At 45.7% G+C, this 26,742-nt stretch overlaps 3 protein-coding genes across 4 annotated transcripts in view; 1 reads left to right on the forward strand and 2 right to left on the reverse strand.

Annotated features, from left to right (window-relative positions):
- The first annotated feature begins 133 nt into the window (after window positions 1-133).
- Window positions 134-2,160, forward strand: LOC122161914 (plasmolipin). Its single transcript, XM_042821685.1, has 4 exons — window positions 134-262; window positions 1,073-1,246; window positions 1,852-1,971; window positions 2,047-2,160. Exons 1-4 carry the CDS (start codon window positions 134-136, stop codon window positions 2,158-2,160), a joined length of 537 nt encoding a protein of 178 aa, XP_042677619.1.
- A 1,072-nt stretch (window positions 2,161-3,232) lies between these two features.
- Window positions 3,233-10,610, reverse strand: LOC122161786 (ADP ribosylation factor like GTPase 2 binding protein). The gene is made up of 6 exons (XM_042821433.1): window positions 10,438-10,610; window positions 8,496-8,557; window positions 7,707-7,813; window positions 7,204-7,289; window positions 6,195-6,291; window positions 3,233-5,570 (listed from the first exon to the last, which is right to left on the reverse strand). The coding sequence occupies exons 1-6, from the start codon at window positions 10,473-10,475 to the stop codon at window positions 5,490-5,492; spliced, it is 471 nt and encodes a 156-aa protein (XP_042677367.1). The 5' UTR covers window positions 10,476-10,610; the 3' UTR covers window positions 3,233-5,489.
- A 1,781-nt stretch (window positions 10,611-12,391) lies between these two features.
- The window catches only part of RSPRY1 (ring finger and SPRY domain containing 1), a 32,085-nt gene continuing 17,734 nt past the window's right edge, over window positions 12,392-26,742 (reverse strand). For both annotated transcript variants that reach the window (XM_042821413.1, XM_042821414.1), the window contains exons 7-16: window positions 25,492-25,550; window positions 24,551-24,617; window positions 23,689-23,820; window positions 22,809-22,924; window positions 21,964-22,107; window positions 18,904-19,015; window positions 18,190-18,292; window positions 16,752-16,904; window positions 14,379-14,483; window positions 12,392-13,379 (exon numbers count right to left, since the gene is read on the reverse strand). In XM_042821413.1, coding sequence (XP_042677347.1) covers window positions 13,283-13,379; window positions 14,379-14,483; window positions 16,752-16,904; window positions 18,190-18,292; window positions 18,904-19,015; window positions 21,964-22,107; window positions 22,809-22,924; window positions 23,689-23,820; window positions 24,551-24,617; window positions 25,492-25,550 — 1,088 coding nt within the window. In that variant the 3' untranslated portion in view covers window positions 12,392-13,282. The remainder of the gene's footprint in view (window positions 13,380-14,378; window positions 14,484-16,751; window positions 16,905-18,189; window positions 18,293-18,903; window positions 19,016-21,963; window positions 22,108-22,808; window positions 22,925-23,688; window positions 23,821-24,550; window positions 24,618-25,491; window positions 25,551-26,742) is intronic.

Here is a 26,742-nt window from a genome sequence, read left to right on the forward strand (position 1 = left end):
CGCCATTCACTCTCTTGCCGTATCTATGGGACGCGGCACCGCCCCGACGGGGCGGACCGGACTGCGGGGGGAGCTTCCCCGTGGGCCGCCCTGCCGGTAGCGCTGAGGGCGGCCCGAGCCGAGCGCTCGTGGCATGGCGGGGCTGCCCGGATCCGCGGGGACGCGGAGCAGCTCCACGGGAGCCCCCGCCACTCTGCCCTCCCCACGCCTCGACGAAGCGTTCTTGTGCTCGCCGCTCGGGGGACTGATGGGCGCCCAGGCTGTGAGTAGCGGGGTGAAGGGGAGCGGGACGCTTGTGGGTGGAAGCTGATGGGGCTGTGACATCCTTGCAGCAGCACCAGCGTGGCTCTCTCCTCCACATTTAGGCTCCCATGAAAGGCTGGGACACGAGGAGGGCAGTGCGAGGGGTGGAGGCGGGAAAGGGATGGAGCTGATAGCAGGACTGCTCCCAAGTTCTCCTCTCCAGGGGCTCCTGCTCTAATGTCTCCTGCTGCCACTGCACAGCGGGGCTTTCCCTATCCCCATTTCTCCCAAACGAGGGTTAAAAATAGATGCAAAAGACAAGATGGCATTGTCTGGACTGAAACAACAGCAGCTGAGCAGCAGGAGCATGCGTGCAGCAGGACAAAGGCCACTATGTCCCCTATACGACAATGAAGGACGCAGACATCACAGCTCCTCCTGGCTGAGCTCATGGGAGAGCTGTGGGTGCAGCCCCAGCGGCGCCAGGATGAGGATGGGGTTGGTGAGACCTCCCCGGAATACTGTGGCCAGCTGTGGAGTCCTCAGTGAAGGAGAGATGTGGATCTGTTGGAGCACTTCCAGTGAAGGGGCACAAAAATGACCTGAGGGATGGAGATTCTACACTGTAAGGGCAGGCTGAGAGCTGGGGCTGTGCATCATGGAGAGAAGGCTCTGGGGAGTCCTGAGCAGCCTTTCGGTATCTAAAAGGGTGGCCATAAAAAAGAAGGGCACAGACTCTTTTAGCAGGGTCTGTTGCGATGGGAACAAGGGGAAGGGGTTTCAGGCTACAAGAGGGGAGGATTTAGACCTCCCCCTGCCCATCCTGCAGGTGCTTGGCCTCCTGGTGTGGGCTCTCCTTGCTGACACCACCTACCACCTCCACGCAGCGTATGGCTGGGTGCTGTTTGTGTCCATCTTCCTCTGGGTAGCAACGGTCCTGCTCTTTGTGATGTACCTCCTGCAGCTCCCCATGAAGTTCTACATGGTCCCCTGGCCCCTCATGGTACGTACGCTGGGTTTGCTCCCAGGGTGAGGGGCTGGGCCCTTTTCCTGTGGTTCTCCTAGGAAAAGGGAAGGAATATGGGGTCAGTCCAGCTAGGTGACTGGAGAACCAGAAGCCCATCTCCAACCCCGTGCATCAGTAGCACCAGATGGCACCATGCTGTGACACCAGGTGGGGAACCTCCATGTGGATCAGCTCTTGTACCAAAATGTGTGAGCACATGCCTTTGAAGCTCCCTACTAATAGAACCTTGAAAATGAGCACAACAGATAAGAAAAGAGCTCTCAGATCCCCTGGTCCAACTCCAACACACCCCCACTGTGCCCACTGACCATGTCCCTCAGTGCTACATCTCCACACTTCTTGAACACCTCCATGGATGGTGATTCCACCACTTCCCTGGTTTGTCAGCTTTCTGCACATCCTTGTCCTTGCCTATGGTAGAGTGCACTCATACCTGGGGACAGCCCTGAACCAACCCTTTGCACCAGGCTGGCACTCAAGTCTTTTGCTTTTGGAAGAGCCCTACACAACCGCCCCAAGAGGTGGGCTGCTGGGTGCAAAGCACAGCCCAGATCTCCTCACCTCCTCTTTGCCCTCTCCAGCTGATGATCTTCAACGCAGTGGCAACCGTTCTGTACATCGCTGCCTTCGTCACGTGCTCAGCAGCCGTGCGTCCCACCTCGTGGCGCCAGTGGGATTACAACAGGAGAGCCGCCGCCTCCGTAAGTACGGGTGCGTGGGGCCGTGGCTGAGCTTCTGGGACCGAGGGCTCACGCTGCACTCCGCTCCTCTTCCAGTTCTTCGCCGGCCTCGTCATGCTCACCTACGGGGCGAGCACCTTCTTCAGCTTCCGTGCCTGGAAAGGACCGGGCAGCAACGCAGCCAGCAGCCAGGCGGCCAGCCAGGCGTGAGGCCGCCATCGTGGCCGCTGTCCGTGGTGCTGCAGTCCCGCCCGTCGGCGCTCTGCTCTCTAGTGACCGCGAGATGCTGAGGGCTCACCGAGGTCGAAGCTCCTGCTGGTCCTCGCACGGTGCACAGGAGCCAGCTGCTCGCTGGAACACTTGTACCGAGGAGGCTCACCCCGTTGGCTGCACTCTGGTACTAACATTCACTAAACCAAGCCCGCGTGGCTGCCTGTGGTCGCGCACAGATGCGGTGTAAATAATTGCAATTAACTTCTGTCCGCGGGGGCAGAGCTGGAGGATGAAGGCTAGGCCAAGAAAGAAGTCTAAACTGTTATCACGCTGATCTTCAAAATAAAAAAGTCAAAGCACAGTTTTATGCTTTCAATAGATATCTTCCTAAATCCAACATTCCAGTCTGTCTGTTTCACCACCGCTGTCAACAAATCCAGCTTTTGTTCTCTCGGGATGCGGTGGGCATTTGCCACAATGCCAGATGCCCAGCCACTCACCACAACATTTTCCTTCACATCCTTCTTGTACAAGCTAGTAAGTCTATTTCATCTGGTTTTAATCTATTTACATACAGGCAGCTACTCTGTAAGTTCACCACATACGCTGTTTGCACGGGTAGAGTTGTGCACAACACAACTTGTATCCAGAGGTTGGCTCAGGAAATTTAAGTACGTTACTGAAAGGTGTGAATTTAAAAGGGACTGCACAAACTGCACTGGAATCACAGAACCAGGAAGAGCTCTCAGACCCCAAGTCCAACCTCACCGTGCCCACTGCCCACGTCCCTCAGTGCCACATCCCCACGGCTCTGGGACACCTCCAGGGATGGTGACTCCCCCACCTCCCTGGGCAGCTGTGCCACTGCATCACTGCTCTCATGGAGAGGAATCAGCCCCTGACAGATCTACTTGCACGTGCTGTGGAAGGAAAGCAGGCACAATGGAGCGTCAAGTCTCAACAAATACGTACAAAACCCAAAATCCATAAGAAAATTGGCCTCTCAAAATGCATTTTGGTGGCAGTGTTAGAACTCTTAAGAAATGAAGTCAGACTTGCACACAGCCCAGCGCATATAGAAATTTAATCTCTTAAAAAAGACCTTTGCCTGGTGGAAAAGGCACCGATTGGAGCCCAGTCCCAGAGTGTCACAGAGAAACAAATCATCCCAAGAACATCAAACCACAGAAAACAGCCAGGATGGAGTGAGCAGGGTTTGATCCGGGCAGCTCCACTCAAAACCAGGGGAGCTTTGGTGCAAATTTTCACGATCTAAAATTGAAATGAAAAAGGAGCAACAACAAAACTTCACTGTGAGTTGGTATCAGCACACCCAAGTGCTTACAAAGAGCTTGAATGCTCACGTGGATGTTGTTCACAGGCGAATGACACAGAGGTCAACCACATCCCCACCTCACAGCCAAACTAATGCATCTAGTCAACGCGCTATTTGAATTATTGTACAAAATAAATTCATCTGAAAACGCTCAACAGAGAATTTGTGAGTTAAGCAAGCAGAACAGCACAGATCTATCAACAGCAAGAAGTGAGGAACCACGCCTCTGTGAAACAGTGACTTTGGTACACAGGAAACTGAGATATAAGCCCCATCCAAATATGAATTCACTCAACACCATGTGCTCCATCTGGACTCTGAAATTACAATAGGCTGTGCTTAAAACAGAACCACCTCCCCTCTGGGACGTCACTGTCTGGGTATCCACTCGCACTGCTGTTACTTCACATAATTATCCACAGCAACCGCAACAGGAGAATAAGGATTTTGCTCCAGTTAAAATCAAAAAGGGAAATTTTGGGTTTAGTTAAGATTTAATTCAGCTCAACAATTCACAATTAAAACATTTCAATGGGGTTTCTTTTAAAACTGATAAAACCTTAAAAAGTCTGAAGGAAGGAGTTAACCAAAGAGCTCCTGTCCATGTACGAATGGCAGCCCGAGGTCTTGATACCTCCAATTTTAACCTCAGGATTCAGAAGGGCACGTAGCTGCATCTGGTTTGGATCAGAGCTGCTACCCAACGGCCTCACTTTTTTTCTCTCTGGTAACAGCCACCTCAGGGCATTGCCCTGCTTGCTTCCCAGCCCTGCATGCTGACTATGCTTGAGGGAGCAGCCCGCATGGCCCAGTCTCCTCACTGCTGCTCAAATAAACTACTTCACTTCAGCAATCGAACCCTAGCACTGCTGAGATGACTGGCAGAAGCCAGCAAGGATCATCTTTGTGCTGGTAGGAGGCTTTCTCCCTGCAAAGCAGGCTGTACTTTTGCTCTGCCCAGGTCCTGATTGGGTGACAGCTGCTGCTGCACTGGCAGGGAACACTCAGTGCTCTGCAGCATCAGCAGCCTGCTCCTGTCTGCTTACATGCTTTTAGACATGCATTGCCTGAGCGTGTCACGAAGCAGGAGATTAACATGTCTGATAGCACAAGAGCAGAGGGTCACTATGGCTCCAAACACATTTTAATTGCAACTGTCAAGGCAGAAGCAGCTGGGGTTTGGTGGCAGGCTTATGGCTACGGCCCCACTACCAGCACTCACTTCACCAACAGCTAAAAAGCAAACACACATTTTAAACAGCATGCTATTTAGAGCAGCCAATGACAGGTGGTGAACAGGTCCGTGCCCAACGTACCCTCAAGCTTACAGCTGTGCCACTGCCAAACAGAAAGAAACTGCACAGATAGGCCAGCTTTGGGTTTGTCACAGTTATTTCCTCAGTGTAGAACAGCTGGGGGCTGAAGCAAAGCCAATCAGAACTTTGCACCTTAAGGATGAGACTGACTTAAGCCAATGAGCAGACAGATCTGCACGCCAACACAGCAACCCTCACCCAGCACACAGGCAGCCTGGGGCTAAAACATCTACATATGGAAACATACACTTCTGTAACAAAGCTGTAACATCAGATTAAAGATTAAAAAAGGCATGTATGTATTCACACCTGCCCAAGAGCTGGACAGACACTTTCTTTTTGCATTGCCTTCTTGATTCTTTAGAGTTCTGCCTCTTGGGATGATGGCTGAGAAGCCAATCCAGCAAAAAAACACATACAGCTCTATTTATCATCTTCTCAGCACGCTGAGTTTCTTTGTAACAGTTAGAATGGTGTGCAAATACTGTGTATTTAAAATACAATTACTCCAGGAGGACTACAGTTCTCTTCTTCTGTGGCCACTGAATACCAGCAAGTTTCAGGCATCTGAAGGCACAGTCTGAGAGAGTTTTCATCACATAAAAGCACCTTGATTCTCATGACCTTTTGTGTTTTAATGTCCCAATGAAAGCTGTAGCAGTGCACCAACTGTTCTAGGAGGAGGAGATGGATGATTTGTTTAGTGATGTCACCACTAATCCACCACTTAAATCCAGACTTCGACCTTCTTTTTCCTAGAAATGTCAGAAAAGAAGACATCCTTAACTCAATGCTGCTTTGAAATACACAACCTTTTCAGTTCAAAAGATGAAATTCATATTCTGTTAGTCAAACCAATATAAAACTACACATTACCTGAGCATCTGAGCACTCATCTTGCTGAGGGACTTGAAAAAATCCTTAGCAGAGCATTTATTCCCTCTTTTTTGAATCTGTTTCCTCCTCTTCACAACCAAACCTCAGCAAGAGGTTGTGCAGAAGCTGGATTTAGTACCTGTGTGTCACTGCCAGCTGCACACCCAGCTCACAGCAGCCTCCTGCACCCAGGCAGCGCAGTGGGAACTGGTGATACGTGGCTCCTGTGGGTTCACCTTTTGTCTCCAAAGTTGAACCCCCAGCTGAAACTGTTCCTGCTGCTGAGACACACACTGCCTCCTCACCCTGTCCCTAGGAAGTTACAGGGGTGCAGTTTGAGTTCAAACAGCCTCCCAATTAAGTTCTTTTCCTTTTGGGCCTGTACAACCTGTGAATGAACGCTGTTACCCACCGCGGTGACGCTGCCTTTGTTGCTCTCAGGCAGAGCTGTGCAGAAATAACAGCCATCATGCCAGTGAAAATAAACAAAGTGACACACTTACAGCTCTGTAATCCAAGAACATTTCCTTGAAAGCCAGGAAGTCAGTAAATGTGAGGAGCATATCAAATATATCACCTGCCATTTCGTCTTTGTGCTGCCTACGGAGAGAAGATGAGGAATGAGAAAACCATGCGTTCAATCCTTATTTTAAAATGTGAGGTCCAAAAATGGTACCAGGACACTAACAGAACTTCAACAAGAACACTGCAGGCCTGGACACTAACAGAACTTCAACAAGAACATTGCAGGCCTCTCATAAAGCACCATTTTAGACAAATATTACCTTGCAGCATTTCCAATCGTTATAATACATACATTAAAATATTACCATTTATCTAAACACAAGCTTTAAGAGTATCAGTTTCTTTGTCTGATTTCCAAGGACTGATGTGTAAGTCAAAAGAACTCATATCCAACCAGCATTTGTTCCAGTTATTCTACAGTAGAGAAATACTCCACGCTGTCCTTTCCTATTGTCCTATTTCCTATGTCCTATTAATGGAGCTATTCACTTTAATTAGCCTTCACTAGATGGCCCATACCTGCACAGGTAACACAAAACCCTTATTGCTGTTAGTCTGGGAGATGCTACTGAGTGGCAATTCAAAGCTTTCTGGACCCAGACCTCTAGAGCTCAGTTTAGATCCCAGAGCAGAGCTAAGATTAAAGGGTGCAGCCCCCAGAGTCACCAAGCATAACAAAAACACATCAGAAAGGTGGAGGATGTGAAAGTCTGGTTTTAAACAGGTTCAAAGCTAAAGAAACTTGGAGTAGAAGTGGTTGTGGGTTTGCTTGTTGTTTGTGTTTACCAGCAGATGATTCTAAAACATATTTCAGCCAATACTGCAGGAATTGAGAGTAGCAGAGCACTACTACTGCTATTATGATCCTTAAGGGGGAGCATCTTTCTCAAGGGAGAGCTGTGAACACCTGAATTCAAATCTAGATAGAAAGATTGAGACACACACAACCCTCCCTCCCCCTCAACAAAAGCAAAGCAGAAGACTCACTGCAAAGACATTGTGAAAGCAGTCATATTAAAACCAGGCATCCGATCGAGCAGTTTTTCTTCAATGTATTTCTCTATCAAAGAGATCTTAAAAGAGAAACAAACAAAGGCCAATCAATCAAAACCAACACAAAAGAAAACACAATCAGGAATCCTCTCCACCCCGCAGCATCTTAATGATCTTCACATGCAAATTTGAAAACAGTCTTCCTCACTTTGCTTTGTCATGCACACAACACACAGGCTGGATTTCTGTTAGAAGTTAAACAGCTGAACACCGTGCAAGCTTTCAGGTGAAACAAACAGAAAGGAACCCGTGGCTCCAGATAATCCCCCTCTTGCTCACAGAGCACAGCTGTGCTACACAACGAGGCAGCAGGCATCACACTGCCTTTGCTCTACATGAAGCCAGCATGCTACAAAAGGGGGAACGCAAGACCTGACTTTGGCCTTAGGAAAATAAAAAAAAGCAATTCAAGTGAGGGATAAGAAAAAGCATCTTACGTATTCATTAAATATAGAAGTGTAGATGAGCTTGTTTTCTTCTGACTCATCGAACTCCTGGTAGTGCTTCTCCATAAAACTCCTCTGTATGGACTGGAAGTCGTCATCTGGACCACAACAAAAACGCATCATCTAGCTGGGCGTTGAGTCATTCTTTTCACAACAGAAACCCCACTGTCACCAGCCCTCTGCTCTCCTGTGGCAGCCACCCGCGTGGCACACGTGCAGGCAGTCACACCAGGAGCACAGCTGCTGCTGGGCCAGATCCTGGCCCATCTGTGAGAGTACAGAGGGAGCAGCTCCAGCTGAGGGAGCCCATCACCCCTGGCAGCAGCACACGGCTGCTTTTAGGCAGCAGCTCTGACCTCAGGCTGGAATTTAAAGTCAATTGTCTTCCTACAGCTTCTCAAATTCAAAAGTACCAGCAGGACTGCCAGCTACTGAAGGCTTTTTTTCCCACTTGTGGAAATGAATAAAGCAAATTAGCACCAAACTCAACACAACAGGCAGGCTGCACACCTCTTGGTTAAGGTGAGAGCTGATGATTGCCTCTGCTCACACAGTACAGGACTGGCTTCACTGAACATTCTTACCACCAGCAGGTTCTGCCACATCACAGGCTGCTGTTGTGCAAACAGCACACAAAAGGCTTTCCTGTACACTTTTTTACTGCAGCAATGATGAGAAGAAAGGAAAGAGAGGAAAGAGCTTCCATGAGCAGGCAGAGGGTAGACCGGCTGTGTGCGTGCAGCATTTTTAGCACCCATCTTGTCTGCTTGCTGAGCTTACCCATGATGATATCCTCCAGGTACCCAACGATGGCATCAAACTCTGCATCAGATGGGGAGGAGCTGAAAGCAGAAAAGGTGGTATTGCATAAATACATGCTGCAACTACGGGAGAAATAAACTTTACAATTAAGAAATATTAAGGAAAGGCCAAGTGCAGGGAAAGCCCAATAAAGCAAAGCAACCACAATTTCCTAGTGCCAACCTAGGAAATACTCCGTGAGACCGATCATGAGACTGCTGTGTGGGATTTTCATTAGGCATCTGTAATGTTTTCCTAACTAAAAAGTTGTTTTACTGGCATTAATGTTACATAATTCCAGTCCAGATGCAAAAAGAACAAGAAGAGTACAACCATAACACCAAACTAAGCATTTTCCATGCTGTAAATCCAGGCTTCTACCACATTTATTTCCTGGATAACTCAACGTGGTGACCACAGAACTTTAGATGCTGTTTTGCAGTACTTGGCCTTCTTAAACTCAATAAATACATGTATTATTTCACTAAAGAAACTTAAATGCTTTTCCTTGTGCATGCTGCACGCAAAGGGCAGAGCCTTATAAGGTAATGAGCCTCATAAGCAGTAAGCAGATGTTAAGCATCATTAATGATCTGAACACATCCAGAGAAGGAACTTTTAGCAGCAACATTTCAGAACCCTGCTCATTTTATGGTTCTTGTTCAGACACATCAGTTAGAAGCAGTGCAGAACTCTCCCTCAGACTGTGCTGCTTTCAGACAGCAGAGCACCAGAATTCAACCAAGAGCAGTTGAACTGTCCGGCCATAGGGCTCATCCTGACCAGAAAAAACGTAAACATATTTGAATAAAGAATGCATCTGATCACCAGGCCATGTTCCAGCAACATCTGTGATGTGTTGAAGCTTAGAAGATGAGGTGTGGGAAGGCCAGCAGAGCAGAAAGCACACATTTCCACCAGAGGGCACAGCTCAGCCAGCAGAGGAGCTCACACAGGGCAGCAGCAGCTCTGCGTTCCTCCATGCCTTTCTGACTTCGAGCAACAGGGCTTCTCATTTTGCATTTCTATGCAAGACGACCTTGCTATGGATAATTTACTTTTCTTTTTTCTCTCTCTCCCCGTGAATACCACCACCGTCTTTAGAGGCTTTTCCAGCTTATATTTCACAGCTTATTCTATTAATTTAAGCCAGTTTCAGCTTGTGAAGCACACCACCCTGTTCCCTGTAGCTGTTCCCAACCAGCATCGATTGAGTTTCTCTAACCACACCTATACCTGCACATCTCAGCAAACACACGCTCACAAAGCAGCCCGTCGTTTAAGCACACCAAGGCCAGCACAACCTGTGCTGCTGTAGCAGCCCAAGGTCCGTGTGCCCTTGGGGCAAGACAAATGATGGAGAGAGGCACAGCCACATCCCTTCGGCCACAAGCTTCAGATGAGGAGCACGGCAGGGAGAATAGGGTGAGCCTTAACACCCACCTGTGTAAAATTCGGTTAGGTCATGGAAACAATGGTTGGGCTGGGAGGGATCTTAAAGCCCATCCAGTCCCAAGCCGTGCTGTCAGCAGGCACATCTCTTATGGATCAGGCTGCCTGGGGCTCCACGCAGCCCGGCCCTGAGCACCTCCAGTGGGGCACCCTCAGCTCGCAGGGGCTCACTGCCCTCACAGTGACAAGCCCTCTGAGCCCCCACTCTTTCAGTTCAAAGCCATTCCCCCTCACGCTGTCACTGCAGGGCTGTCCGGCTCAGCGCACGGAGTTTGGACTTCATCTCAACTCTGAACGCATGCTCCTCCTCCTTCCCGGTGCACTGCACTGCTCTGCGCCCTTGTCGTCCCGAAGGGCAGCATCTACTAAGCAGCACGGCGTACATTCACTCTCGCATTAAATTCCTATTAAGATACGTTAAGCAGGAAATAGCTGCCGTCGGACCCGACGCAGAACGCAGCACACTTACACGGCTACACCGAAGTTCTCCTCCTCCGAGCTCTCCATCCCTCCTGCACAACGCGCAGCTAGCTGCGCTCTTCCTTCTCGTGGCACAAAGTACTGAGGAATCGCACACGGGGAGGCGTTAATAGAAAAGTAATTAACCCAGACGGACCGCAGGCCCACCCGGCGCACACACCGCCCCGCACCGCCCCCCCCCAGGGCCCCGCACGCCCCCCGGCCCTGCCGTTACCTGGGAAACGCTTCCTTCCTGTCTGGCTGCAGCCAATCGCAGAGCGGAAGCGGCCGCAGAAGTCCCGCCCACACACCGGGAAGAGCCAATGGGAGAAGGCGCGTGCCGCCATGGCAAGCCGGGATGGAGGGGGAAACGAATGGGATGTCGTCCTCCATAAGCTTCCCCCTCACAGCTCTGAGGCCATAACCCCAAGTCCCAGCACAAGCAGAAGCACAAGAGAACGGTAAACACTCTTCAAGACGTTTTATTTTCAAACAGACCGACTGCGCCACGCTCCATCTCTCCCCTTCTGGAGTTTCCCACCCCTCAGAGCCCCACAGCGAGCACCCGCTCCCCACAGCCAGCCCATGGCGGAGGGCAGCAGAAAGCCAGCCCCACCTACAGCCTTTCCATACGTGAAATGAATAGGACAGCCCTCTGCAACACAACCCCTTCGGGTGCTGCTGGCTCTCTGCCCAGCAAAGTAATCCAAAGCATTCAGGTCTCCTTTTGAAGCAGCATGCACTCAGACCCACGTCCACAAAGGCACCTGGGTTATTTGGACCCCTATGTTGCAATTTAGACACCTCTGCGGGCCTTGGAGCCTATCTTGTACAGCACTTGGTACTGAGCAGGATTCCCAGGCACTTGGGGGAAGTTTTACCTCGGTTAATCCTGGCCAGGGAACCCAAAGCCTAGAGTTGACGGCATCCATTAAGGCAGAGGTCAAAGTGGTTCTGTCCCACTTCTTCCTCTACAGCACGCTTCGTATCTTTGTGCCTACTGTTGCATTTGGAAGCATTTGGAATTTCATCTCTAAAGATTCCGAAAAGCAGAATGGCAAAGTGGAAAACACCTGAACTTTGCAAAGTAGAGTCCATGGAGAAATGAAGAGGCCCAGGCACCCGTTTGCCATCTGACCTTCATCAAAACAGCTGGAAGAGAATTCACATTTCAGCAAGACCAACCCTCGCTCCGCTCCCGATTCAGTCTGTATTTGGAAAAAAGCTCAACAACAAAGTGATGCACAGAACTTTCCTAGTGAACACCTTTTACGTGAGGCTCAGAGGACTTCTCTCCCTCCTCCTCCTCTGGATTTAATTCAGCACCCTTGAGTTAGGGAAGGCAGAATGTGAGAGGAACTGCTAGACAGCTTGATTCTGTGTGCAGTGCTGTCAGTAGGAAGCAAAAGTACTCAGCACGAGGAATACATCTCAGCTTTCCTAACAAAGATGGTAAAAGGTTGAGGATAAAATACCTCACAGCGTGAGAATTCACTACAACAGTCTCCACTACTGAATCGCTGCCAAGAAGTGGGATGGTTATGGTCTAAGTTATGTATGCATTAGTAGAGTTCTACTATATATCCCAATAATTTAAAAGAGCAACCTGTACAAGTCTTGGAAGAGAGTTACACAGCCTCGGTGCAAAATAAGCTTAACTCCACTGACTTTTGTGCTACTTCACCAACTGAACCCTGATTCCTTGTAGAAACCTAACTAAGTGGTCAAAAGCTGCTGCTGAAACACATCCTCAACATACAAATGTCACAAATGTGTAACTCAAGTGGAGCAGACGTTTCCCCCCATAAGATCCCTACCAAAATACAAAGTGTGGCCCCAAACCTGCTCAGAGCAGGACTGATACACGACAAGCAAGGTGCATTTTAAAGGAGTTACAGAATAAGACTGAACTTGTTACTTGGATAACATTTCCCCCCCCCCCCTTCAAATACACTGGCCCAGAATTCTTCTCTACACTTTTAAGTTAGCTCAATATTTTCCAAAGTGAACATAAGCTTCAAAAACAATACTAATTAAAAAAAGATGTCTGTAGATACCTTAAAAAATACCCAGAATATCAAATTAATTCCAGTCCAGCATTATAATTAGTTAAGAATACCTCCCGAAAATGATATCCTCACAAAAAAATGTGGATATTGAAGTTAAAAGCATCAGAAACATTATGTACTTGAAAATACCACCAGCCTTTGAGTAGTTAAAAACAAATCAGAATTTTCTTTGGAATCACCGAGTTACGAAAACGTGAATTTCTCTACAGTCTTCACACTGTCCTTTCAAATCAGTCTGTACAGATCAAGTCTTGGAGCAGTTCAACATCCACTGTTGGAAGATATAGTCTCTGACCAGCAGGAGGCTACATTGAACATTGGCATTCTTTTTCAGTATTGACTTCTGCCCAAAATAGAGGCTTTGGAGCACGAGACTGAGCGGCCCTGCTGTAGGAGAGATTTCCTTTCTGAAATGCATTGTATGTGTACTTCCAGTGCAAATTTTTTCAGCACTTGCGACAGGCGAGAAGGAAAAGGGGAGGAAGAGAGACGCCCTCCTATGCTCTTGCTTGGAGGAACCAATAGCCATAACACACCAAACTACCAGCTTTCCTTACTGTTGAAACCAGTTCGCACTGCTGGCAACCTGAAACAGCTTATTAAAGATTTTTTTTTCTTTTTTTTTTTTTTTTTTTTTTTTTCTTTTTTAAGATAATCAGCTTACAGTTTAGCATGAAATCTGGCCATGGCTACGGTTCTATGTGCGTAAAGATTGGTTAGAGATGCTTTCCCCTTTCTGTATTGGTTGGAGTTCATTAAAAACAAGTCTGTAGTACTTCACGTGTGTCATGAAATGTGAGAAATCTGTCTGACTCGGGTCTGTATTTCCTGTCGACACAAAGGGCAGGTCTCCAGTTGCAAGGCACACTCCATGCACAGGTCACTGGAGGAGAAAGAACAAGAAAGAAAAGGCCTGGGTTTACAGCATTTACAAATATTTACAAAACAAAAAGAAAAAAAATAATCAAACGTTCCACAGTTTATTCAGCCTGCTTCAATTCAAAAAAGCAATCAAGGTTAAGTCCTTCAGTGCAGAGATCAGGAACGGCGAGTCAGGCGTTGTGGGTCCAACAGTTTGAGAGGAGCTCTTGCTGCTCAGCACCTTACAGACCTGGAGCTGCTGGTGCAGACTGCCAGGATTACACCTGCACTCTTTACTTCATCTCAGCTCTGGTCTGGAGTAAAGACTGCCAAATTTGACACAGCTTCTTGCTGAGGCACACTGGGTGTCTGCTCTTCTTCTACTTGGAAGCAGTCTTGCCATTGTCTTCCTGCCACAGTGAGTGCTCTAAAGACACTACAGAACTGGACTTCACTGCATTAGCTTCCCAGTAGGCTACTGAGAATCACAGGATGATTAAGGCTGGAAAAGGCTTCCAAGAGCATCACATCCAAGCGTCTTGGGCTACTTCAACGTAGGAAAGTACCAGGTGCCAGTATTTATCATGCTGCTGCCCCATTTTTATCTTCTATAGAAATTTGTGACTTCAGATTATCGACTTATTGAATGTTTAGTGAATATCTGGGTGTACAATGAGCTTCCTACTCCCCTCACGATATGGACTGTGCACGCAGCACCTGCACTAAGCCAGCATTCATCAGCAAAACCTTTGAAACCAAGTTAGACTGCTCTGTTCCTTGACCAGAGCTAGCATACTCACAGAGCCACCTTGTAAACCCAGCAAGGTTGGTAGGAAAGGGAGGAAGTCTGTGCTTAACTGCCATCAGACACATCCTTAAAATGATGAGTTATTTCCTTTGTGCTCTGAAGTCAATCAAGATAAGCAGGGACTGCATCTGACCTCAACTAAGATATGCAGACATTGTTTCTCGGTTGACTTTTTCCTATTTGCTTTTCATAAAAAACAAAATTTGTTTTTACCTGTGTCCACACGGCCTGAGTTCTGTGTCTGCTACCTCATCACAGCAAAGCGTGCAGCAGTTCTCTCTGATGCTCACTTGCTTCAGCAAAGCCAGACGCCTGTGTCTGAAGAAAGAAATGTATCCCTCACATTAGTTGGGCTCTAAACTACTTGGGGTATTGCATCAAGACCAACACAACACGTGCTCGTGCTCCTCAACACTGATAAACAGCACAAACAATAAAACTTTAAACCATCCTGAGTTTCTCTGAGCAGCCTTTGTTCCCTTGCTCTGGTCTGTCAGAAAGGGATAAAGAGAGTTAGGTTACAGTTCCAGCTCTCACAGCTGAACATTTCCATTAAAGTGTTGTGTTTGTGTATTTTCAAGAGGAAAGCAGCACCTGTCCATCAAGAAAGCTTGGAAACCCCACAGTGCTGTACTACAGTTCAGAGGAACACAGACTGAAAAGAAAACTGACAGCCCAGTATATGGCAAACACCACAAGGGAAGACAGCACACACTCTCTTCTCTTTGACATGTATGTTATATAAAGGAGTCCCTACAACATTTCAGGTGTAAAACCTGTACAAACACATATCCAATTACGTATGTATATATACATAGATGTGACAGATTATAATTATAAGCAATGCTTATATAGAGAGAGGTGTGTGTATGCAGGTAAGTGCACGCATTAAAGAAAATCATGTTAGTTGTTATTAGGATGAGGAAAGTCCTTTTTGATCAAGCTAGTTTATAAAGAAGTCCATTCAGACTAGCAGGTGATATCAGAGCAAGCTGGCAGAGCTCCCACCTTTGCTAAAATATGACATTTCAGATTTGGAATGCATTTACAAGACCAAGCCAGATGGTGGCAGGGTGCAGTGCCCAGCCCAGGCTAACACTGCATCCACTGTAACCCCACAGAAGTTTATGTTAACCCCAGTGATGGATAACTGGGGTCCTACCTTGGGTCCTAGCCTTTTTCCAACTCCCTGTTAGGATCAAAGCTGTCTTGTAGCTGTATGCCAATCATAATCTACTGAGCAGTTCAGATGCTGTGAACTAACATCATCCCTTCCACACACAGAGAGGCAGTGTCCAATGCTGAATGGAGCCTTTCAGTGCTATCGCTGGGTAGGCACAGACACAGGAGGTGAATGTCTCCAGGCAGACAGCAACAAGAAGCCAGTTCCACCTCCTTCTGTACAGCTTTGTGACAACCAAAGCCTCATTCTTGCAGCTATTGCTTAAGCACTGTGAGGCCAGGGCCACAGTGACACCAGTGCCATCACACCCAGTCATCAGCTCCTTCCAGCACACAGCCACGAGCTGCCAAAGTCCTCATCCAGAGCATGAAACTGTTAAGACACCTGCTGTGAAAAAGGGCTGATCGAGAATGACAATTAACAGATCAGCTTAATGAGCTAAATCAGACTCTCACTTAAAAGACCTCCATTGTCAAGCAGGTGTGAATTTCTCTGGCTACAAGGAAGTGCAAATTGTCTTGCAGGGTGGATTTCATTTCCTCCTTGCATGCACTCAGTTTCACACACCTCAGGCCTTGTGGCTCGGATCCAAGGTTAAGGTAGGTTTTCTATTTTTAAGTAGCATGCTATTCCAGCACATAACTCACTGTAACAACCAGCTAGGTAATCCAAAACCAATCTGCTTTTCTCATGGCTGGGGTACCCACTTCCAACTTGATGAGAAGCAACAAAAGAGCCTCTGAACCACATGCAGAACAGCCTAAAAAGCCATCAGTAGACAAAGTTGGAAAGGGACACACACCATCATTCTCCTGTTACTGTGTGTGTGCCAGAAAATTGTCTCATTACTGATGACCTAATCCAGAAAAGCTGTTAGGTTTCAAACCTGCCAACAACACAGGAAGTTCAGGAAGGATTTACCCAAATTTTGCAAATTTTGGTGGATTTAGGTGGCTGAGCACATGGAAATTTGAATGACCTCTGCTGGTAGAATCCACGAAAAGGAGTTAACTTTCACTGCAATCAGAAAAGCCCAACGAGACTTACAATAACACAGAACCTGCACGCTACCAACATCAAATTAGGTCACTTTTAAATAAGACACACTGTTTAATTACAACTGTAGGTCCTCAATCAACCTAATCACTCTTACACAGCACGAGACACTTCTAGTCCAGTTTACTGTGCAACTTTAAATTAGCCTAATATCACAAGGAATTACTTTAATGGTATGTCTGAGTATTTCTGTGGGCTCTATTTGCTATACCTATGATATGATCCTTTTCTAGAAGAGACCTGTGGAGGCATGACCTCAGAAAAGATCACTCTTATAAGGATAGTGTAAGGCTACACAACTCAGAAGTGAAGTATTTCATTCCTCTGTACTCAGAGGAAAGGATTACCTTGGCAAAATGATCTTCTCCTCTGCTGTCAGGAAGGCATAATCATTAAAGGTACTAAATTTCATTGGTGGTGGGTATTTGAAAGGTTTTGCCCCGAAGTTGAACTCGCATTGTTGGTAAGACATGAAACTCGCTGCAGCAAAAAAGCCAGATCTGCAAGAGGAGGAAGAAACATTTGAGGATGTTACAGCACTGAGAGCTTTCTAGAAGCAATGCTTCATTACAAACAAAAATACACCCTGAACATTTTGTTAAATAGATCTGGTTAAGCTAGCTGGAAGAAAAACCTGTAACACACCCCATGTCAGCTGCTTATGTCGTCCCTTTCTTAGTTCTCAGCCTTGGAATTTACTGTCAGAATTTATCTGAATTTACTCCCCAGTCAACCAACAGAGGCTGCTTGCTTACAACTGGGATTAGTCACACTTACAGTAAGAGCAAATACATACATCTCAACAGCCCACAGCCTGATCCTCTTTACATCAATCAGCTCAGGTCTCTCCTTCAGTAGCAGAAGTGGAAATAACATTTTCCTCCCAAACAACTGTTTGGTGCACCTGCAACCAAACTGACAGCCATTGGGGAGAGCCACGTGCCCTCTGCTCTTGGCTGCTATATTTGATCAGGCACAAGACAGGCAAACCTGCAAGGCATACAGGTTCCCTACCAGCGAAGTACACCATGAATTCAGGCCTGCGAGCTCCCTTAGCACCATGCCCATCTGTCTCTCCTTGCTCCTGCAGGATTACCCTGGGACAGCTGTCTGCTTCACAGCCACACAGACGCCTTATAAAAACACCAGAGCCATCACCCCTTTCAGTTTTATTTACAGGAAGGCCCTGAGCTGAATCATACTGTAACTGCACAGAAGAACCTGCAAAGTAAGTGCCAGTTTTCTCCACATGAAAAGAGAAACAAGCTGAATAGACCAGATATTTTGTAAGACTTTACACTGTGCTGCTTCTGTCTTACTAGCATCTTGAGCTTCGTTTTGATAAGGAAATCTGAATGAAGTGATTAGCACAGTAACGTCCATTTAGAAACTACTGTAGTGTTTAATTAAGCTGCATAGGAAGCCTCTCTCAACTATCACAACAGCTTCCCAGAGCTGAAATGCTGAACTCCTCTGTGACAGTTAGAGGAATCAGTCACATGTTAATTGTAAGAGTTGGAAATATTAGCCTGACACCATCCTGTAATGCAGTCAGAGAGATCCTGCCCTGTATATTCAATACACTACCCAGGCCCCAGCCCCACTGCAATGCAGCAACTTCATACAGCCTTCAGAATGCACCAATCCACTCCATAACGTTATCTGAGTTGTGACATTTCTAAGCAACTTTCACCTGGGAATTAACTTTTCAAATGGAATGTTTTTCAGGTAATTAGAACTGTTATCCATACAGGTCACTGTCATTCCCACTGAGCACATACTTACACAGCTGATGAAAAGACTTGCTTCTCGGCAGGCAGCTGGTTTCCATTTAAATAGAAGATCATTTGCTTTTCTTGCAAGTCTAGCAGAAATCCTATTGTGTCTCCTTAAGTGCAAAACAGAGATCGTTTAAATCGTTCAATTACACTGCATGCCAGTAGCTGAAACAGTTAAATAGATGCATCGTGTACCTTAGTGAGCTGTCTCACTAAGGAGGAGCACAGCGAAAGAAGTAGAGTGGAACAAGCTGTACTAGCAAAACACAAGGCAATGTGGTCAATACATAAAGTATTTTAGTCTGCCTATGCTGTGCACGGAATGGAAGGAGAGCTGTTCTCTCCCCACCTGCCTCTCCCTGGCTGTTCTGCAATTACTGAAGATACCCTCAGAACACATACTTGCTAACTTCCTAATATGCTTGTGCCAACCTTGGGAGAAACTTTTAATAGAAAAGGCAGCACAGAGAGCAGTTATCCAACTACACTCTACACGTATTGCACAACAAGAGCATGGTGCCCGCTTTGCATCCTTCAAGCACTGCAAGCACTACTAGGAAAGCACAGTAACTATTAAACACTTCACATCATCAGGATTAGGCAATAACTATTTCAGTCACACCTGCTAACAAGCTGTGATGCCTGCAAAAGGAAGAACCCTGTGCAGAAATCCAGCTAGGATAAACAGCAAATTCAGATAGGCTGAATATAGTCTGAATACCTTCTTTCCAGCAGGGATGGGAATGTGGTTTACTTCTGGCATTATACCAAATCAGCTGCCGGCAGCCATCGTAAGCACAGGAATACTCATCATCTCCAATGCCATAACCTTCCTTTAGGAAAAGGAGAAGCATTTCAGCCTGCAGCCATTCCTCAGAGAGATCAGCTAAAGCATTCAAACTGAACCACTCCTCCAAGAGCAAGATGGGATCCCTCCACCACCATCTGCTTTTCAAGAGCCTCGGCTTCGTTTTCACATCAGAATGAGTTTGTTGGAGAGTAAAGAGGAATAAAAGAAAGGGGTTTCCTCCCCAAATTGTTTTTCTGAATAGCTCTGTGAGCTATTTTCTCTGCCTGTCTATTTAAATATCTCAAGTCCAGTAGCTAAATAGCTATCCTCCCTTCTATCTTCCCTTCTTGAAGCTTACAAAGTCAACACAGGCACACAACCTCTCTCTTATCTTGAGGTCAGTCTTGTAACAGACACCCACCCCATTCCCAAGAGCGACCAGAACACACAGCACACAGACAGATATCAGTCCCATGGACCTTCACTGAACGTGCTGCATGTTCTGTCCCTCTCAGTGTCAGCCTCCCTCTGTTTGAAAGGAGTCCCAAGCAAACACAAGTTTCAGAGCAGCAGATGAATCCGATAATAGGAGAGTCCATACATGAAATCCAGAGGCATTTTGGAAGACAGCTTCCTTACGTGGTTGGTCTGCAGAGCAAACACCAGCCAGGGTCTGATTACATAAGGTGTCCCAATTAAAGTTAACCTCTGCTCATGAATGTTTCATGTTGTATTCAGGATCAGTTTTTTGTTTTGTTGTACATATTGGAAATAAAGAGCATGTGGCTTCTCTGATGCGTGCTCACAAGATAATTTCTTTATGTTTCAGACAGAAGCCTGATGAACTTATATGCCAGCAGCATTCAGTCACCAGCAAAACAACCATAGCAACAGAGAACCCAGCTCAGATATGACAGCTTCTGTTTATTTGTACAGGAAAGAGACAAAGCTGCATCCACACCAAGCACCTTAACAGTAAGTGGGGAAAAAAATCTTTTAAACCTCTTAACATTCTGAAGGCAAACACGCTGTCTTTCACTTCAAACAGTTTCCATTACACTCAACAACAGCAATGCCTGTGCTTAGGACAGGTCAGTAGGGTTTGGCTGTTTTTGTTGTTGTTGTTTGGTTAACTAAATTTAAAACAGCACTCAATGCCATGCTAGAATTGGGGGACTGGACTTTGGACGTGATACAGACACACACACATGTACCAGAAGAAGACAATGCTATTTACACCACTAAAAAGTGCAGAAAGACCATAGGAAGATTCAAGGTAGATGGTGAGAAAGGCCACACTCCATTCCCATGTGTTTCTTGCCACTGATGTTTCCATTCACCTCACATCTCTATTTGGCCTACCTTCATTTTAGCGTCTGCATTTGACACAGCTGTAGAATAACTTCCCATAATGATCAGAAATGAGCAGATTTAACTGCTCACCTCTATATTCAAAATAAGTAAACACTTCTCCTGAAGGAAATGCCACGTGGGATCAGAAAACCATGTAAAGACAACTATGAAGTTTACCTGGATTACAGCTATATTTCTTGTCAAGCTCAGCCAGTAGGAATGTCAACTTAAAGTCTCAGCCCTGTCTTTCCATTCCAGTCAGCAGCAGTATGCTGCATCATCTAAGCCTTCTGTATTGAATTTTTAACTTGTGCTTTGATGAACTTGACAATGGCTAACTTTGGAAGGCTGATAATGTGGGAAGTTCCTTCTAAGCTGAAGCAGACAAGTTTGTTGGGTAGCAGCCACTACACTTTCTCAGCATTATGAAAATAGAGAAGCAAATACACTACAGCATATTGAGTTTGACAGCCATCCAGTTTTACCATGAATATTTAAGGAGAAAGAGGTCCCAGTTCCATCTCCACTAACATTAGCAGAGATTTTTCTCTGACTGTAGGACTGTCTGGACAGCATGTTTGCCAGCACTTAAGTATGATGTGCCATGTAAGAGCACAACCTTAAAAATTAAATACTGAAAAGAATATCTAGAATAAGATACCAAGCTAGCTGGATTAGAGAATAAAAGAAACTGTAAATAAGCAAGTGTACTTATTCTATATTATCAGAACAAGGGTAAAAATGCAGAGAATTCAGTCTTTCTGTAATGCTTATGTTTAATCAAAAAAGCTGCCACATTCCTGAACTGCATCACATTGCTTCTACCAGCAGGACCAATGATGCTGCATTATCCCAAAATCACCTGAAAAAAATATTTCCCTAGTGAAAATTAACAGAACAGGAATATAAATATAAAGGGAGCCTACAAACAGGAGGGGAGCCAGCTCTTTACAAGGGCAGATAACAGCAGGACAAGGGGAAATGGTTTGAAGTTGAGGGAGGCGAGATTGAGGTTGGATGTTAGGAAAGGAAGTTCTGTACTATGAGAGTGGTGAGGTGCTGGAACAGCTGCCCAGAGAGGCTGTGATGCCCCGTCCATCCCTGGAGGTGTTCAAGGCCGGGTTGGATGGGGCCCTGGGCAGCCTGGTTAAATGTGGAGCTTGGTGGCCCTGCCTTTCTATGGCTCTATGATTCTATGCTAAAGAGAGAAATCAAATGGCTGTTTGATGACCTGCACAAAAACGAGTGCATGATAACCTACCAGATCTTAGCAAGCAATTGTTTACTTCACAAAAAACACTGACAGAAACCACTGCTGTGACCTGAAGACTAAAGAGTTCCTAAGAAGAGCATAAAGCACAAGACACAAACCATTTCCCTGTAACACACAGGCAGTGGCAAGTAGATACGCTGTCACTGCTAGCAATTATGAAACATTGGTGTGACCAGTGTCAGTGTGTTGCAATGACAACCCTGCCCTTCCTTGTACTACTTGCATCAATAAAAACCAGCTCTGCTAAAGTAGAGGAAAATTAAGTGAAAGGTGTAAGCGCCCATTTACTGCCACAGAATAACCAGAGTTATTTTCCTGTGCGTTGAGAAGTACACGATTGGCTGGATGACACTGCATGGACTCACATGATTGAGGAATTTACTGTCTTTGGTAGCCCATCCTATCTGCATCACTCCCGAAGTAATGACTGTAACTTCATAGTACCAAACTCCAGAGTCAACGCAGAACGTACACCTGACGCTTTCAAAAGAGGAGGCATCGCACCGAGCCTGCCAAAACCAAGCCAGAAGTTAATCTGCTGCAAAAGAAGCATTTCAACAAACTCCTTTCCGCCCCCCCCGCCCCTTGGATGAAGTTTCTTGCACGTAAGAATACACAGGCACAGTGTTAGAGGTAATACAATTTCAAAGTGCCATTGGTAACAGTCACACCCTAACCGCTGAGTAGGCAAGGCTGAAATGTGGTCAGTGATAAGAGAAGAGAGGAAGTCAAGCACTGATGGAATCAATTTTAAATACTTAGAGGTAACCAAGACAGGAAGACCTAATGTCACTGGCTGTCAGCTAGCTCTTACTACAAGAGCCAAGGTGGTCAACCTTACTTTTATTCTTTATAGGCGAATTTTCATGTAACAGAGGAAATAAGACAAAACATGGCTGAGATAAGAATCCTGCTTCTATAAGTGTCTCAAGATCAGGCAATACAAGCACAGGGATCACACTAGTAAACAGTTTTAGTTGAAATTAAAATTTCAGTGGCTCTGGGCAGCCTGGTCTGGTGGTTGGTGACCCTGCCCATGGCAGGAGGGATGAAACGAGATGATCTTTGAAGTCCTTCTCAGGCTGTTGTATGATTCCACGAGGCAGTTTTAATTAAAAAATGAGCTGTAAGTGCTCTGCTCCCCATTCTGAATATAGGCATTGCTTTACTTTTTCTTTCTCCAGTTGAAACCATGAAATGACATCCTTACCTCTAATCCATGTGGTGATATCTTCAGGTATTCACTGACATCGTTGCTGTTTAGCATAGCCCTGATGTTGGTCAAGTCAACCTTCTCATATGTAAACTGCCTGCCTTCTTTTAAAACTGCAAAATAAAATTAGTTCAAGTGACTGCTACAGCAAAGCTTCGTTTTGAACAATTCATGTAGCAAAAATAATCATCATCATCATCATTCTTGTTAGGATCCAGTTCACTTCTGGCATAAATGAATGAAATACTGGCATTCTGCCTGCAGGGAAACAGCACCTCTTGCAATAAATGTTCTCTAAACAGCAGAATCTAATAGATAACTCTGTCTAGAGCTCCTTCAGCCTAAGTATTACTTTCAAGAAATCCACAGGCAAACAGAAGGCATGCAGGTTTATGCCAAGACGCCAATTGTTTCAGGGTTTACCATTGTATTTGTATATTCAGTAGGACAGGGCTTTCTCAATTCATCACATGTGGCAAAGTATTGTGGGGACAGAAAACATACAAAGAGTTTTCTACTCTCTCAGTTTCAAGTGGGTGAAGAACTTGAGCTGAGCCAAAGCAGCTCTTCCCCTTTTCACGTGGGAGGATCTGAAGCATTTATCTTACCAGGCAGCAAATTGCTGACACGTAGACATTAACTTACAAATCAAGATCTTATCTTAGGGCTACTTCTTATTTCCCTAATTTGCTACAACACTTGGACAGACGTTTACTAAACAACCACCATTGGCCTACCATACACTGACTGGAGCCCCTTAAGCCCAAGAAGCCTGTTTTCCCAAATTTAACCAAAGGACATTAGAAACTACCAAGTCCTCAAACCTCTTTCCTCGGAGGATTGCCACTAAACGAATCCATCCCTTTGCTATACCTACACAGATTGTCTAAACTCCACTGGGCACAGAATCCAACCTGGCGTTTCAAATAGTCTGGGTGATCTGTCCATTTCTCTAGCAGGATCAGTTGGTCACTAATGCGGGATTCAGAAACTGTCATTTTATTTTCACCTGCAATTTGAGAGCAAAAAAAAAAAAAAAAAAGAAACTCCTATAAACCAACAACACGTTTAGATAAAGAAGTAGCATTGCACAGAATCAGTAGGAACAGAAAACAACAGCAAAAAAACAACCCAACGTACCAACTTTACATCCCAGCATTAAGTTCCACTCCCAAACTAACCTTGCAATCAGATACAGCACCTGCCTGCATGGAGTCAAACCAGAGACAATCAAACAGTGGCTGTTCTCCATCTTAATACAGATTTTTCCTCCCCCCCCCGCAGTAACAAAGGTTTCCTATTGTAACTCTTTATGATGCAATTGCTTGTTGAGAAGCACTGAGTTCCAGCAAAACTCTCAGGGCTTTGTGGGTGGGGGTGTCATTCAAGCAATAAATGCTTTTCCTGCCTGCATGCACCCAACCATCACTGCTCTGAATCTCTTTGATACAGGTTTATTTCAGTGACAGCAGCCTCGTGTCATAAGACTTTATAAGACTCTTTTCCAACTGATGAGCTCCGCACTGAGCTTCTGCAAATAGCTCAAGGGTCCTGAGGGGTTGCACTAACACAGTAAATATTCCCTCCTGCTTCTAAGTGCACCAATATTTCTCTGCCACATTTCGTATCATTTCAGTCCTTCTTACTTACAAGAAATGTGATCTGATGAAGCAAATGACAACCACACGCCGCAGAAGCTGCAATGTTACTGTTAAGAGCAGCACTGGGCTGATACTTACTCGTTTGTGCAAACTTCTCCAGTGCAATTAGTGCAAAAAGCATCACCGTCGGATGGGACTGGAAATTCTAAACATGAGCAGTAAGAATAGTCAGTAAGCACGTGATACAGGTGGGTAGGAACAGCTCTGTCACTGAATGCCTTAGGCTGAAAGTCACCTAACCCCTCCTTCTGCCAACAGTTGGCTCGAGCACATCAGGATGCTTTGGCCTGTGAACTTCTGAGAATCTCTAAGTGTGGAGCTCAATTTATTCTATCAGCTAGGAACACCAACAAACCACACTCAAACAGGATGCATGAATTTTCTCCCTGCCCTCCAAGAGGTCATAGCAAATAGCTTGAAGTCAACCAAGCAGGCCACTCAGACCAATTCTTCACAATGGCCTCTCTTCATCTCACAACAGTCCCACAACTGTGCCACTGAGCTCACAAGAGGAATCAGAACTTTTATGTCTTAGCATTGACTTGAGAGCACAGAATAGAAACTTGACCTTTCTAGAGCAAAGCACAGAACTGCTTCTCCAAAAGCAAACAAACAAAAAACCCCCTCTCAGCTTTCTGAAAGGCTTCCATGAAGCCTCCTTCTTTTAACTTTCTGTAAAAACAAACTAAGAACAGAAAGAGGAAGATGAGGGTCTTAAGCGTAAAGAAAGTAATCCAAAATAATTATTGCAGAGGAAGAAAAAAAAGTTTGCACTTGACAACAAAAAACAGAGGAATAGTGATGAGAAGCCTTCTGTATCACATGCAGCATGGTTTGGTTACTTCAAATATCTTCTTAAAACCAGGAGATGGGAACAGCAGAGTCTTGTATATTTTAGGGGATATTTTCACTGGGACTTTCTGAACATTATCAGTATTTACCAATCAACCCAGACTTGTCACATAAAGCTGTTCTCATCACAACATACAGATACATACTAAAGGACTGAAGGCACTTACCAAGCTGTGAAGTAAATATTCCAATATGCCTGGGCTGAGTAAGCCTATACTTGCAGGACCTGTAAAAATATTGAAAGTTAGATCCATCCATGGGAACTATCATACATCCACCACTGCTTAGAAGTGTAATACAGAGCAGAAGAGTCTGGCTGCCCTTTAATTGCAGAGGGAAAGTATGAATCATAGAATACCTTGCATAGGAAAGGACCCCAAGGATCATCAAGTTCCAACCCCCTGGCCACAGGCAGGGCCACAAACCTCCATAGAGGCTGAAGACTCACTAGCTCCATTTACCAGCAGCTCTAAATAAGCCAAACCAGGGGTCTAATACAGCCTGTTTGATTGTGAGCTATACAGTTTGCAGCAGCATCACGACAAGTAGTCAATTAAAGAAACTACCCTAAAATACTGCTGTTCATCCAGGAGAGATGCAAGGGAACTCGAACTCTGAAAAGCCGTGGTGGATTCCACCACAGCATGAACAGATTTGCTGTCTGAGCTGCTGCAATTAGCAGGCACTGGGTCTCATTTCAACTTACTGTAACGAGAAGGTAGAAATATTACAGTGCAATGTGTTTCCTGCTCTTTTTCTCTCCTTCAACAGACACAGTGAAATTATATTTTTAATAACAGCCAGGTGACACCAGACAATCACTTTTTCTCCATTTCCCTTTCCTCAGAATGGGAGCTCAACACTAAATACAAAGCCCAACAGCAGGAATTAAAACTTAACCATCAGTTTCCAACAGGGCACTTAGGGAGCTTAAGAAGTTTGGTATGAAAAGTCACCTTAAAATGGAAGTCCAACAGTGATCTTTTAAGTAGCACAGCAGAGAAAATCTTTCCAGCTAGGTACAACAGAACAGCATGTGTTTAGCAGAAACAGCATCTCTCTTCTGTCCTTCTACCCAGCCTCTAAGTTAATACTCCTGCCTATTGACTACGGAACCACATGCTCACATAACTCTGAAATAAGACTAATTACCAGTGCTAAGACCACATACTGTAAGCATGAACACAGATTCACAAACGTGTGTCAAACTGCTAACCAACCCACCAAGGAATTTAAGTATCTGGGATTTAAAGTGACTCAGTCAGATCCAAACTGGTGACCGAATCTGTTCAATGTTTTAATCAAAGAGTGGAACGGGTCACACCTGTGAGACAAAGCATCCACTCCATGCAGAACATTGTTCAGTTCTAAGAAAACTCAAGTTGTTTGGATTGGGGGTGAGCTTCCAGAACAATCCC

The sequence above is a fragment of the Centrocercus urophasianus genome, unplaced genomic scaffold (genome assembly GCF_019232065.1).
Source record: "Centrocercus urophasianus isolate 14NV4802_14NV808 unplaced genomic scaffold, USGS_Curo_1.0 seq_2, whole genome shotgun sequence".
In the NCBI taxonomy this organism is placed as follows: Eukaryota; Metazoa; Chordata; class Aves; order Galliformes; family Phasianidae; genus Centrocercus; species Centrocercus urophasianus.

Excerpts from the sequence above, each read along its gene's own strand:
- LOC122161914 (XM_042821685.1), top strand. The coding sequence starts at position 134 with ATGGCGGGGCTGCCCGGATCCGCGGGGACGCGGAGCAGCTCCACGGGA. Across the intron at positions 1,247-1,851 it reads TGGTCCCCTGGCCCCTCATG|CTGATGATCTTCAACGCAGT; the intron begins GTACGTACGCTG and ends TGCCCTCTCCAG. Across the intron at positions 1,972-2,046 it reads ACAGGAGAGCCGCCGCCTCC|TTCTTCGCCGGCCTCGTCAT; the intron begins GTAAGTACGGGT and ends CTCCTCTTCCAG.
- LOC122161786 (XM_042821433.1), bottom strand. The coding sequence starts at position 10,475 with ATGGAGAGCTCGGAGGAGGAGAACTTCGGTGTAGCCGT. Across the intron at positions 8,558-10,437 it reads GAGAACTTCGGTGTAGCCGT|CTCCTCCCCATCTGATGCAG; the intron begins GTAAGTGTGCTG and ends TTCTGCTTTCAG. Across the intron at positions 5,571-6,194 it reads TGTTCTTGGATTACAGAGCT|GAAAAAGAAGGTCGAAGTCT; the intron begins GTAAGTGTGTCA and ends TGACATTTCTAG.